Source organism: Lathyrus oleraceus, chromosome 5, assembly GCF_024323335.1.
Source record: "Lathyrus oleraceus cultivar Zhongwan6 chromosome 5, CAAS_Psat_ZW6_1.0, whole genome shotgun sequence".
Taxonomy (NCBI): domain Eukaryota; kingdom Viridiplantae; phylum Streptophyta; class Magnoliopsida; order Fabales; family Fabaceae; genus Lathyrus; species Lathyrus oleraceus.
In genome coordinates this window covers 37,432,066-37,445,046 of record NC_066583.1, presented here as the reverse complement: position 1 = coordinate 37,445,046, position 12,981 = coordinate 37,432,066, and the positions used below count along the sequence as shown (strand labels likewise).

Below are 12,981 nucleotides of genomic sequence, written 5' to 3'. Positions count from 1 at the left end.
AATTTAATTTCTATTGGCTAGTACTCGTGATAACAAAAATTGTGTTTTAAAATATGGATTTTCTCCTTAGAAATGTTTTGTACTTAAGTTAGCGTTATTTATTTATTTAGCTTGCTAAAACGAAAAAGGATATATTTGATGTCGCATCATTATGTGTAATATCTTGAAACAAACTGACCATCTTTATTGAATTTCAATGACAGAATAAATAACCTCAGGTTAAACAACCATCCCACAATTTTAGGTTGATTCTAACTGACCACTAGCCCACTCCTAAACGTGCTGACTTTGACTAATTCTAATTTAAAGGGAAATAATTGACTATATTAATTAATTAATAACCTAATGCATAATAAGTTGCAGCTGGAAATATTCTAACATCCTCCCCTGAACTGAAGCCTCTTCATCCAAGATCTTCAGTTCACTTCCTCATGTTTGAACTCTGCTAAGTCACGCATGCCGAGCTTTCCTCTGAGTCTCTGAAAAATATCCAACTTGACTGCCTTAGTCATTACATCAGCAACTTGTTCATGTGTTCCACAGTGCTCCAATTCTATTATGCCATCTCTAACTAAGTCTCTTAGAAAGTGAAACCTTACATCAATATGTTTACTCCTTCCATGGAGAACAGGATTCTTAGAAAGCTTAATTGTGGAACTATTGTCACACCAGATCTTTGTACCTTCCTTCACACTTGATGTCCATCCCATCACCTCCAGAATTCTCTTCAACCACACACACTGAGTAGCACATTGAGATGCTGCAACGAATTCTGCCTCTGTTGTGGAGAGAGTGACGACAGGCTGCTTCTTAGAAGCCCATGAAATAGCTCCTCCTGCTAGAAAGAACACATACCCACTTGTACTTTTCCTATCATCCACATCACCTGCATAGTCATCGTCTGTGTAACCCAATAGACATTCATTCCCAGCATTTTTCTTGTACCATATACCATAAGTGAGTGTCCCCTTCAGATACCTGAGAACTCTCTTTGCTGCTAACATGTGTTGTCTTGTTGGGGCTTGCATATATCTACTTAGCAAGCAAACTGTATACATTATATCAGGTCTTGTGGTTGTGATATACAACATACAGCCAATGAGCTGCTTGTATTGAGTTGCATCAACAGAGATACCATCACCTTTTACAGATAACTTAACACCGGGTACCATCGGATTATGAACAAAATTGCAGTCCAGCAACTGAAATCTTTCCAGAATCTCCTTTGCATACTTTTGTTGACTGATAAATATTCCCTCCTTACTTTGAAATACCTCCACACCCAGAAAATACCTCATTTTTCCTAAGTTTGTCATTTCAAACTCAGCATTCATTGATGACTTAAACTCTTCCAATAATGAAGTAGTATTGCTAGTGTACATCACATCATCCACATATACACTTACCAGCAACACATGAGCTCCCTTCCTTTTGATAAATAGTGTGTGCTCGTATGTGCACCTTTCAAAACCAGCCTTGAGAAAGTATTTCTCGATTCTACTGTACCAAGCTCTTGGAGCTTATTTTAACCCATAAAGTGCTTTCTTAAGCTTATAAACCTTTGATTCCTCCCCAGCAACCACAAACCCTTGTGGTTGCTCCACATAAACATCCTCGGCAAGCTCACCGTATAAGAAAGCACTTTTCACGTCTAGCTGACAAACAGGATAGCCATGGTATGCAGCAAAAGCTAGGAAGACTCTGATTGTGTCCCACCTAGCCACAGGAGCAAAGACTTCAGTGTAGTCTATACCTTCCTTCTGAGCGTACCCTTTCACAACCAATCTTGCTTTGTATTTATCAACACTACCATTCTCCTTCAACTTTGTTTTAAACAACCACTTCACCCAATCTGCTTCACACCTGATGGTAGCTCAGTAAGACGCCATGTATTGTTATTCTCAATTGCTTGAATTTCTTGCTTCATAGCAATTCTCCATTTCTCCTCCTTCACCGCATCTTCAAAAATTAAAGGATCCTCTGCTGAAGCTAGCATTGCACATAGATCTGTTTGACTGAAACTCAGATCATAGTCTTCCAAATACGAAGGAAGTCTCCTTTGCCTCGGTTCCAAATCTGTAGCAGTCACATTTGGCTCATTCTGCACAAGGTGATCCTCCGCTTCATTTGTAGGATTCTGATTACTTTCCTCCTCGCTGTCATCTGCATCTAAATCACAAACTCTGCTGAAGCTAGCATTGCACATAGATCTGTTTGACTGGAACTCAGATCATAGTCTTCCAAATACGAAGGAAGTCTCCTTTGCCTCGGTTCCAAATCTGTAGCAGTCACATTTGGCTCATTCTGCACAAGGTGATCCTCCGCTTCATTTGTAGGATTCTGATTACTTTCCTCCTCGTTGTCATCTGCATCTGAATCACAAACTCTGCTGAAGCTAGCATTGCACATAGATCTGTTTGACTGAAACTCAGATCATAGTCTTCCAAATACGAAGGAAGTCTCCTTTGCCTCGATTCCAAATTTGTAGCAGTCACATTTGGCTCATTCTGCACAAGGTGATCCTCCGCTTCATTTGTAGGATTCTGATTACTTTCCTCCTCGCTGTCATCTGCATCTGAATCACAAACTTCATCAATACATCCTTCCCATATCAGTGTTGTTGATGAAGAACTACTTTCAGGCTCACTATCCCATCCCTTCTGCTCATCAAAGCTAACATCTCGACTAACAACCACCTTTTTAGTGTTGGGATTGTACAATCTATATGCCTTTGATTCTTGAGACATTCCAAAAAAGAAACCTCTCCAACTCTTATCATCAAGTTTCTTCCTTTGCTGATCTGGAACATGTACAAAAGCAACACATCCAAAAACTTTAAAATGCTCGACTGAAGGTGGATTACCTGTCCAAAGTTCTTGAGGAGTCTTATCCTTGTTAGCAATTGTGGGACTTCTGTTGAGAATGTAGGTTGTCCAGGAAACTGCTTCAGGCCAGAAAGTAGTAGGTACCTTGGTATCTTTCATCATGCTTCTGACCATATTCATAATGGTCCTATTCTTTCTTTCTGCTACTCCATTCTGTTGTGGAGTGAGAGCTGTAGTGCGCTGCCTTCTGATTCCTTCTTTAGCACACATGTCTTGGAACTCTGTACGAGTAAACTCTCCTCCTCTATCTGTTCTAAGACATGTAATGGCAGACCCTGATTCCTTCTCAATTTGAGCCTTGAATTTCTTGAAAACATCAAATGTTTCTGATTTTTCTTTCAAGAAAAAAACCCATAGCTTTCGACTAAAATCATCAATCACTGTAAGAACGTACCTCTTTCCGCTGCTTGATTGAGGAGTGATAGGGCCACATAGATCTGCATGAAGCAACTGCAACCTCTGGGTGGATTTCCACTTGCTTTGCTTTGGAAAAACCTTTCTCTGCTGCTTCCCTACCATACAAGTTGAGCAAATTTCAGAATTTCCGGTTAGCTTAGGCAGACCTGTAACCAGCTTCTTCTTCTCTAAATTCATTAAATTTTGATAGCTTAAGTGTCCAAATCTACGATGCCATAGAGTCAACAAATCTTCCTTGTCACCTGTAATTTGCAAACATTGATCTAAGCTGCTTTTCTCACTTTTCTTTGGCATAGTGTGAAGCACAAACATTCTGTTTGTCTTCATTTTGATTTGTAGTAAAAGCCCTTTCTCCTCATGAAAGACTTTGCATACATTGTTCTTGATAAGAAAGGTGAGTCCTTTCTCCTGCATTTGGCCAACACTAAGCAGATTTGTTGTCAAACCGGGTACATAGAAAACATCCTGAACCACAAGCACCTTTTGTTCTATTACCAACCTTGCACTGCCTTTGCCTACAACTTCAAGTTTGTCGCCATTTCCCAACTTGACAGATCGCCTGAATTTCTCATCAAGAGTGACAAACCATTCCTTGGTTCCACTCATGTGATTGCTGCACCCAGAATCTAGAAACCACCAGCTCTGCTGACTCTCAAAGCTTTGATCTCCATAAACCATTAAGCTCACTTCTTCATTCCTGCTTTGCACTTCTTCAATAGTTACCATAAGGAGCACTTCCTCTGTCATATCATCATGATGATATCCTGCATTGGAATAATTTGCTTGAGCATTCCAATCAGGACATTCATTTTTGAAGTGTCCAAGTTTGTGGCAATGGAAACACTCCACTGTATCACGATTCCAGGGCCTTGCTCCTCTACCTCTTCCTCTGCCCCGAAAATTTCCTCTACCATTGCCTCTTCCACCTCTTCCACCATAGTCATGAGTAGCTTTTAAGGCCTGATCATCTTCACCACTCTTCCTGTTGAATTTCTGTTCATGTACCAACAATGAACTCTGAAGTGCATCAACCGTTAGGGTGTCCATATCTTTTGATTCTTCTATAGAGCAGACAATATAATTGAATCTCTTTGTTAGGATGCGAAGAATCTTCTCAACCACCTTCACATCATCCATTGTTTCACCACAACTCCTCATAGCATTTGCCACCACCATGACTCTTCCAAAATAGTCATTCACTGACTCACCATCTTTCATTTCCAACACTTCAAAATCTCTCCTAAGAGTCTGCAGTTGTGCTCTTTTGACTCTTGCATTGCCTCGATATTTGTTCTTCATAGAATCCCACAATTCTTTGGCAGTACTCTTCTTGGTGATCGTCTTCAGAATAGTCTTGTCGATTGAATTATAAAGATAATTCTTTGCTTTGAAGTCCTTCAGCCTCATATCCTCCAGCGCCTTTGTTTGAGCCGGAGTAAGCGTATCTCCCTGCGCCGGCTCAGTGAAACCATCGGTGACAACTCCCCAGAACTCTTTAGATCTGAGCAAGTTCTCCATCAACAAGCTATAGTGATCGTAATCACCGTCGAACTTAGGTAGGCATACCTGTGCAAAATGACTATTCTCAGTCATGATGAAAATCCTCTCAATCACTTTTTTTTTTAGGTTACAGTTTGTTCCTCGCTCTGATACCACAATGTGTAATATCTTGAAACAAACTGACCATCTTTATTGAATTTCAATGACAGAATAAATAGCCACAGGCTAAACAACCATCCCACAATTTTAGGCTGATTCTAACTGACCACTAGCCCACTCCTAAACGTGCTGCAAGCACAAACTAATAGACTTTGACTAATTCTAATTTAAAGGGAAATAATAGACTATATTAATTAATTAATAACCTAATACATAATAAGTTGCAGCTGGAAATATTCTAACACATTAACCAAAGCTACTTGTAAATTTGTGCAAATTAAGTAATATTTATGAAAATGAATCTATTTACATTATAACTTTAGAGAAATTATATTATTACATCTCATTTCTACACCTATACCGTATTTCAATGTTGATCAATACGATAAATAATAAAATATATATATATATATATATATATATATATATATATATATATATATATATTTAATTTAAATTAAATGATATTGATATAAAATAATTTGATTGACCAATTTTATAATTTTATTAACCAACTTTATTTATTGCTAAATTTTTTTTTAGTATCTGGACGTTTATTAACCAATTGCATAACTTCATTAACCAATTTTTTACATTTTATTAACCGAGCTTGATTTACTACTAAAAATTATTTTTAATATCGGAGCGTTTATTAACAAATTAATTACTTCATTACCCAACTTTTTATATTTAATTGTCCAACTTTTTAAATTTCATTAACTAACTTTATTTCAATATTTAAAGTCATTATTCACGTGCACTTTTCACACACTATTCATAAAAAAAAATTAAAGGTATTGGTGTAAAAAAGGGTGTCAAGATAGCATTGCTCATATGAAAATTAAAGGAACATCAATGTTATCTTGACACCATTTTTTTACTCCAACACATACACTGTATACATTGTTCACCGTATTTATACGGTGAACAAAGTTTTGTTTAAATAAAAATATTTTTTATGAATAATGTGTGAACAATGCGTGAGCAGTGTCTGTGAACAGTGCACATGAATAGTGACGTTAAATATTGAAATAAAGTTAGTTAATGAAATGTAAAAAGTTGGGTAATAAAGTGATTAAATTGGTTAATGAACACTTAGATATTAAAAATAATTTTTAATAGTAAATCAAACTTGGTTAATAAAATGTAAAAAATTGATTAATCAAGTTATGCAACTGGTTAATAAATGTCCAGATACTAAAAAAAAATTAACACTAAACAAAGTTGGTTAATAGAATATAAAAAATTGGTTAAAGAAATTATGAAGTTGATTAATCACATTATTTTATATCAATATCATTTAAGTTAAAAATAAATAAATAATAAAAAATAAAAATAAAAATAATTTATATTTTTAAAAAATATATATTTATATATTAATTATTATAATATTTCACTGTTCACCGTCAGGCACCGAGCCAGAAATATTTACAAGTGGGGGCAAATAAATTTTAATTAAATTATTGTATGATTAATTTATTTTTGATGTTATTAAAAATATATATTTTTATGATGTAATCAAACTTTTATTTAATTTTTTATATTTTATATTATTAGATATTTAATTTTTCACAAAGTTATTGTTGAAACGGGAAAAAGAATATACATAGACAATTTAAAATAATTTTACACTGTCAATCAATTAACAACTTATATTCCGTCAAATCAGACTTATATTTTAAAATTGTATTTATGACATAGCATATTAATGAACTTTTATCGAAGAATAATATAAAACTATTTTATAATTTCAATATATCATCTTTAATCTCTATTAAAAAATTATTGCTCATAATTTTTATACAAAAAATCAAAAATTAATTTTCAAAATAAATACATCATTATTTTTTTTAAATTGTTGATATATAATATCAAAAATAAATATATCAATAAATACAAAATACTTTTATCAATATTTTAAAAAAATATATTAATTTAATAAAAATATCTTTAAATTATATTTAAAATAAATATTAAGTTATTAAAATATTATTATTTAAATAATATAAAAAAATTAATATAATTAACCTTAAAAAATAAGTGGGGGAACAGCCACCATTGCACAATATGTGCCTCCGTACCTATTCACGGTATTGATGAAGAGTAAAATACATAATATCATTTCTCTTCAAGGAAATTTCAAATTCATATCTAATTCCAATCAAATTCATATCTAATTTCAATCAAAACCTATCTATGTTTGCACTGTTTTTTCCAAAGAAGAAAAGTTTAACTTCAAATAACTTTTTCTAAAAATATTAAAAGTTGCAAAGCATAAGAATGCACTGCTATAAAACTAAAAGCATTTCACATACTTTTGTAGAAAAATATAAAATATTCTGTCACAAAGAGGAAGATCGATCAAGTGAAGAGAAAGCCAGTTGCAAAGTGGAAACAAACATTCAAGAGGATCAGAATCCATAATCTACACAGTAAGTAAGTATTCATCTTCCCATTTGACTTCATATGTTTTTCCTTCAGATAAAATGAAATGGTGTATACTATATTTAATATTGTTGATGCTACAAATGATATTCTTGAACATATCATAAAACCTTTCGTTTTATTTAAAAGAATAGAGTATAATTTGTCACCATTTATTAAAAAAAAATCATTATTATTCTTTGATAGATGGTCATTTTTTTATAGATAGATTTTGTTGGTAAATTTTTTTGATTTTTTTAGTAGGTCAGACTTAATACATTGATGTGTCTGCTGTGATCAGTAGCCGATTAATTTATTTCTCTTATAATTATTGTGATTTGTTGTGATCAGTGACAATTTCTTTATTTATATATTGACAGAAAAATAAAAACATTAGCTTAAAATTAGTCGACTTATTTTTTAAAGATAATAATTTATAAAGTGATTTATGCTCTAAAAACATGTGTTAAAACATTCAAAAGGTGAAGTTTTATAGTAAAAAATTTAAGACATTCAACTTTTAAGATATTTATTTCTATATATGTTAGACTTCTTTAATATGTGTTTTTTAAGGCATGTGAACATTTTTCAAAATCATATTCAAACATTTGAATTTTTTTTTTAAATATCCAGAATTTTAAAAAAAAATTCAAAATTAACCCATTTTTCAAAAAAATTACACAAATGGGCAAAATTTGCCCTAATTGTGTACATAGGCGCCACCCTAGTTGGCGCCTACCCTTAATGGGTAGGGCAAGTCGCCACTAGGGGTGGCGCCTATGCCCAATCCCTTTTTTTTTTTTTTTTTTTTTTTTTTTTTTTTTTTTAAATGTTTTATTAATTTTTTTTTTTAATTTTTTTTTTTAAATATTAGATATTTGATAAATATATTTTTTTTATAAATTATATTAATTTATATTAACACTTATATATAAATAAAATTATTACAAGATATATATATATATATTAATTATATATATATTAATTTATATATATATATATATTAATTTAATTCATAAACAATTAATATTATACACATTTAATTAATATATATAAATATTTATTTACAAGATATATATATATATATATATATATATATATATATATATATATATATATATATATATATATTAATTTATATATATATATTAATTTAATTTATAAGTAAATAATATTATTTATAAATTTTTGGGAGAATTAGGGTTAGGTAGACTGGTGTACAACCCAGATCTTTTCCTATAAATAAAGTGTTATTTCCTTGCATTTTCTTCAACACTGTTTCGTACCACCTTCTGTATCAAGTTGAGTTCATGGCATCCCCAAGACCGTCGTCATGGCAGCGAACATCATCAAGGCGCCCGGATCCTGAACCAGTAATCTTAAAAAGGGATGGGCATGTTATTTTCTCGCCTTTGAAACCCCCAATGGAGATGAAATTTTGGAACATCCGTTCGTTGGACCAACTAAAAAGGTCCTTGATGTCTTGGTTAGAGGGAGATTACCAACCTGGTGAAGTCATCAGAAGGATTCAGAGGCTTAGAACAAGGTTCTCATTTGAAACTGGAGAAACGATAAGGAGTTTCGAAAAATGTGGAAAGACCGTGCCCACTATGTTCTACAATTTCCGGTGGCGCCCAACGAAATGAAGCCGACAAGGGAATATGTGGAATGGTATAGAGCAAATACCAATCCAGAAATGATTGTGTCTGACCCGTTCTATTTGGACGATCCCCGGATGCAACAACCATATTTCCAACAACAACAACCACCACAGTATTCCCAACAACAACAACCACCACCTTATTACCAACAACAACAACCACCACAACCATTTTACCAACAACAACCACCACCACCTTATTACCAACAACAACCACAACACATGTCCACCCCCCAACCAAATCAACAATACATACCACAAACTCAATCCCAATACCATGAAGACTACCAACAACAAACTCAACATTCCCACCACCATCAACAGTCCCAACACCTACCACAATATCAATCCCCCTACTTCCACCAATCCCAACAATTCCAACACGGCAATTTCCCAAGCTCTTCCAGTCCTCCACCTAGCCCCGACACGGGTATACAAGAGGACTACCAACAGGACTACTACACACCACAACAAACATTGCACTTTGGCCAACCCGATTCAACCCTAAACTACCAAAGACCACAATTCGAGGGCGCACCCAGCAGTAGTCAGTTTGTCCCACCGAGACAAAGCTTCGAGGGCGCAGAGGGGACCCGTCTTTCCTACAGCACTGAAGGGACTTCGACCGAACCACAACGGCAAGCGGCAAGGGGGCGCGTTAGGGCAAGGGGTGGTAATAGGGAAGCACCACCACCACGTGAACCGTCTAGGCGAGTAACTAGACCTCCCCCGTGCGGATCGTACAAGGGACCGCATCATATGTGATTAATCATATCTTTGTAATATTTGCCTTGTTTATTATTTAAATAAAAATATTTTCTGTTTATTATCTTTATATCTTTATCTTTATCTTTAAAAATATTGTCTATCATATCTTTATACATATATAAATTAATTTTTTTCCAAAAATTTACAAATAATATTAATTACTTATAAATTATATAATATATATATATATATAAATTAATATATATATATAAATTAATATATATATATATATATATATAAATAAAAAAATTTAGACAAAATATATGTGTCAACATAAATTAATATACTTAATAAAAAACATAAATTTATAAATAAAAAAAAATTAAAAAAAAAAAAAAACATTAAAAAAAACATTAAAAAAAAAAAAAAAAAAAAAAATGGATTTGGGCATAGGCGCCACCCCTAGTGGCGACTTGCCCTCCCCATTAAGGGTAGGCGCCAACTAGGGTGGCGCCTAAGGGTAAAAAATGGCCAATTTTGGCCATTTGTGTAATTATTTTGAAAAATTGGATATTTTTGAAATTTTTTTGAAATTTTTGGATATTTAAAAAAAAAATTCCAAACATTTAGTCAAATTATAAAAATATAAACACAAATGAGTTATTGATAGAACCTATAAATTTATCCTTCACGATAATTCAATATAAGTTGTTTTATCTTCACTTAACTCTTTTGACTCATATATTAAATTTGGGTTGAGTTATATAGGAGAATGTGGTAACAACGAAAACTTTAAAATTTAATCATACAATAAATTTTTTCTTGATTTTTTTGAACTACATGAAACAGGAGGAGATGGAATTTAAGGTAAGCGATGATCGCGTGGATCGACATGGTAGAATTGCTGATAAACAAACAACAGGAGGATGGAAGGCTGCTCCATATATCATAAGTACGTAACACAACATTTTTATGCTATCACAATGTAGACATAATGCTTGCAATGTTTATTGATGTTAGAATCACAATGTATACATAACACTTGCAATGTTTGTTTTGCAGCGAACGAGGTGATAGAGAGGGTGGCGTTCATGGCAATAGCAGTGAACATGACTCGTTACTTGGTTGTGGAAATGCATCAAACGGTTCCAGATTCTGCTACTCATGTCACAGACTGGATTGGAGCTGCTTATGTGCTAACTCTTCTTGGAGCCTTTTTAGCAGATGCTTATTTAGGTCGCTTCAGAACCATTATTATTTTCTCTTCCATCTATGCCGTGGTAACTATACTTTACTTATTCATTCACACTTTTCTTACATTCCATTCACACTGTTTGATCATTTATTTTGTATATTATGTTACAGGGAATGTTCATGCTGACAATTTCAGCCACCTTCAACACTTTTCGCCCGCATAGAAACAAAGAAGCAACCAATTTTCAAATGTCATTCTTATTCGTCGCACTAGGCCTCGTTGCTTTAGGCACAGGAGGGATCAAACCCTGTGTATCATCTTTCGGAGCTGATCAATTCGACGAAGGAGATGAAAAAGAAGTCCAGATGAAATATTCATTCTTCAATTGGTTTTACTTTGCCATCAACATGGGTTCACTTCTCGGAATTACGCTATTGGTTTATATACAAGAGAAAGTAGGATGGGGTTGGGGTTTTGGAATACCAACGGTTACTACAGTTTTGTCTATCTTTGTTCTAGCTATTGGTATTAAGTATTATCGTTTTCAAAAGCCAATGGGAAGCCCTTTTACTAGGTTTCTTCAGGTTATTGTAGCTTCCGTAAAGAATCATCGAAGAGGAGTGGTCGTAGAAAAAGAAACTCAACTTTACGAAGTCGAGACAACAAAATCTGATATTATTGGTGCTCGAAAGCTTCAGAGGACTCCACAATACAAGTTAGTTGATACATTACTACTTAAATGTTCAGTTTTTGTTCATACTTTTTCTAAAAGTCACATAAACCGTTAACTCTGATCTATATATAGATCAGATATATCTGTTATTCATTATTCAGTGATTTATGTGATAATTTGCCAAATAATTAACAGATTTTTGGACAAAGCAGCTGTTGTAACATCAAAAGACAAGATTAATGATAGATGGAGTGTATGCACAGTGACACAAGTTGAAGAACTCAAATCAATCATTAAGATCCTTCCGGTTTGGGCAACTACCATTGCACTCTCAATTTCTTTCGCGCAAATGTCATCTTTTTTTATAAGTCAATCAAACATCATGAATCGAAAACTAGGTAACTTCGAAATCCCAACAGGTTCGGTTGTCACTTTTGGTGCCATCAATGGCCTCACGCTCGTCCCAATCTACGAGCGATTCTTTATCCCAATTCTCCGAAAACTTACTGGCCACCACCGCGGTATCACGTCGTTACAACGGATGGGTGTTGGCCTTTTCCTCTCCACCATCGCCATGGCTTCGGCTGCAATAGTTGAAAATACAAGACGCAAAGAGTATCCGCAACTACATAGCATGAGTGTGTTTTGGTTGTTACCGCAGTTTTTCTTAATGGGCGCTTCTGAGGTTTTTACCTATGTGGGACAGTTGGAGTTTTTCTACGATGAAGCGACGGACGGGACAAAGAGTATTAGCAGTGCCATGTTTTTGTGTGAGACCGGAATCGGAAGTTGGTTGAGTACGGCATTGGTTAAGATTATTATAAGTGCAACTGGAGGAGAAGAGAAAGGATGGTTAAGGAATGATCTTAATAAAAGCAAGTTGGATAGGTTCTATTGGATATTGGCAGTTATCAGTGTTATCAATCTATTGGCTTATTTGATGGTGGCCATGCGTTACAAAGGGAAAAAACCAGTGATTGTGAGAGATGAGAACATGGTTGAACTCAAGAATGATCAACACATGCAACCATGAGTACACCTTTCTTCTTGTTAATCTGCTATGTAAAATGATATTTGGTGTTATTTTCTTTATGCATTCTCGAAACTTTAATAGTTTTCTTTGTTACACAAACTTGTCCTCCACATGCTTCTTATGCATCAAAATGATAGATAGCTTTGGGGAATTTTGAGAAATCTTATATGAAATTATTTTATAATATAAATACTTGTGTGACTACTTTGAGGAACTTATCAAAATAAATGAATTATATAGTACATGTTGCCATTTGTTTTCATAAGTTGTGTGAGAGCATAGAGATAACTTATACAAAAGTTAAAGATCGTGTTTACCGGGAAATTG

The 12,981-nt window shown here is 33.8% G+C and overlaps 2 protein-coding genes across 4 annotated transcripts; one reads left to right on the top strand and one right to left on the bottom strand.

Annotated features, from left to right (window-relative positions):
• Nucleotides 1-416: 416 nt before the first annotated feature.
• Nucleotides 417-1,172, bottom strand: LOC127078607 (secreted RxLR effector protein 161-like). Its single transcript, XM_051019047.1, has one exon. It carries the CDS (start codon nucleotides 1,170-1,172, stop codon nucleotides 417-419), a length of 756 nt encoding a protein of 251 aa, XP_050875004.1.
• A 6,105-nt stretch (nucleotides 1,173-7,277) lies between these two features.
• On the top strand, nucleotides 7,278-12,734 carry LOC127084092 (protein NRT1/ PTR FAMILY 8.1). Of its 3 annotated transcripts, none has more exons than XM_051024481.1 (5): nucleotides 7,278-7,397; nucleotides 10,603-10,705; nucleotides 10,816-11,033; nucleotides 11,119-11,663; nucleotides 11,817-12,734. In XM_051024481.1, exons 2-5 carry the CDS (start codon nucleotides 10,609-10,611, stop codon nucleotides 12,652-12,654), a joined length of 1,698 nt encoding a protein of 565 aa, XP_050880438.1. In that variant the 5' UTR covers nucleotides 7,278-7,397; nucleotides 10,603-10,608; the 3' UTR covers nucleotides 12,655-12,734. The 3 variants fall into 3 exon arrangements, with proteins under 3 accessions (XP_050880438.1, XP_050880439.1, XP_050880437.1); XM_051024482.1 differs by having other exon boundaries at nucleotides 7,285-7,393; XM_051024480.1 differs by lacking the exon at nucleotides 7,278-7,397 and having other exon boundaries at nucleotides 10,490-10,705.
• The last annotated feature ends 247 nt before the right edge of the window (nucleotides 12,735-12,981 follow it).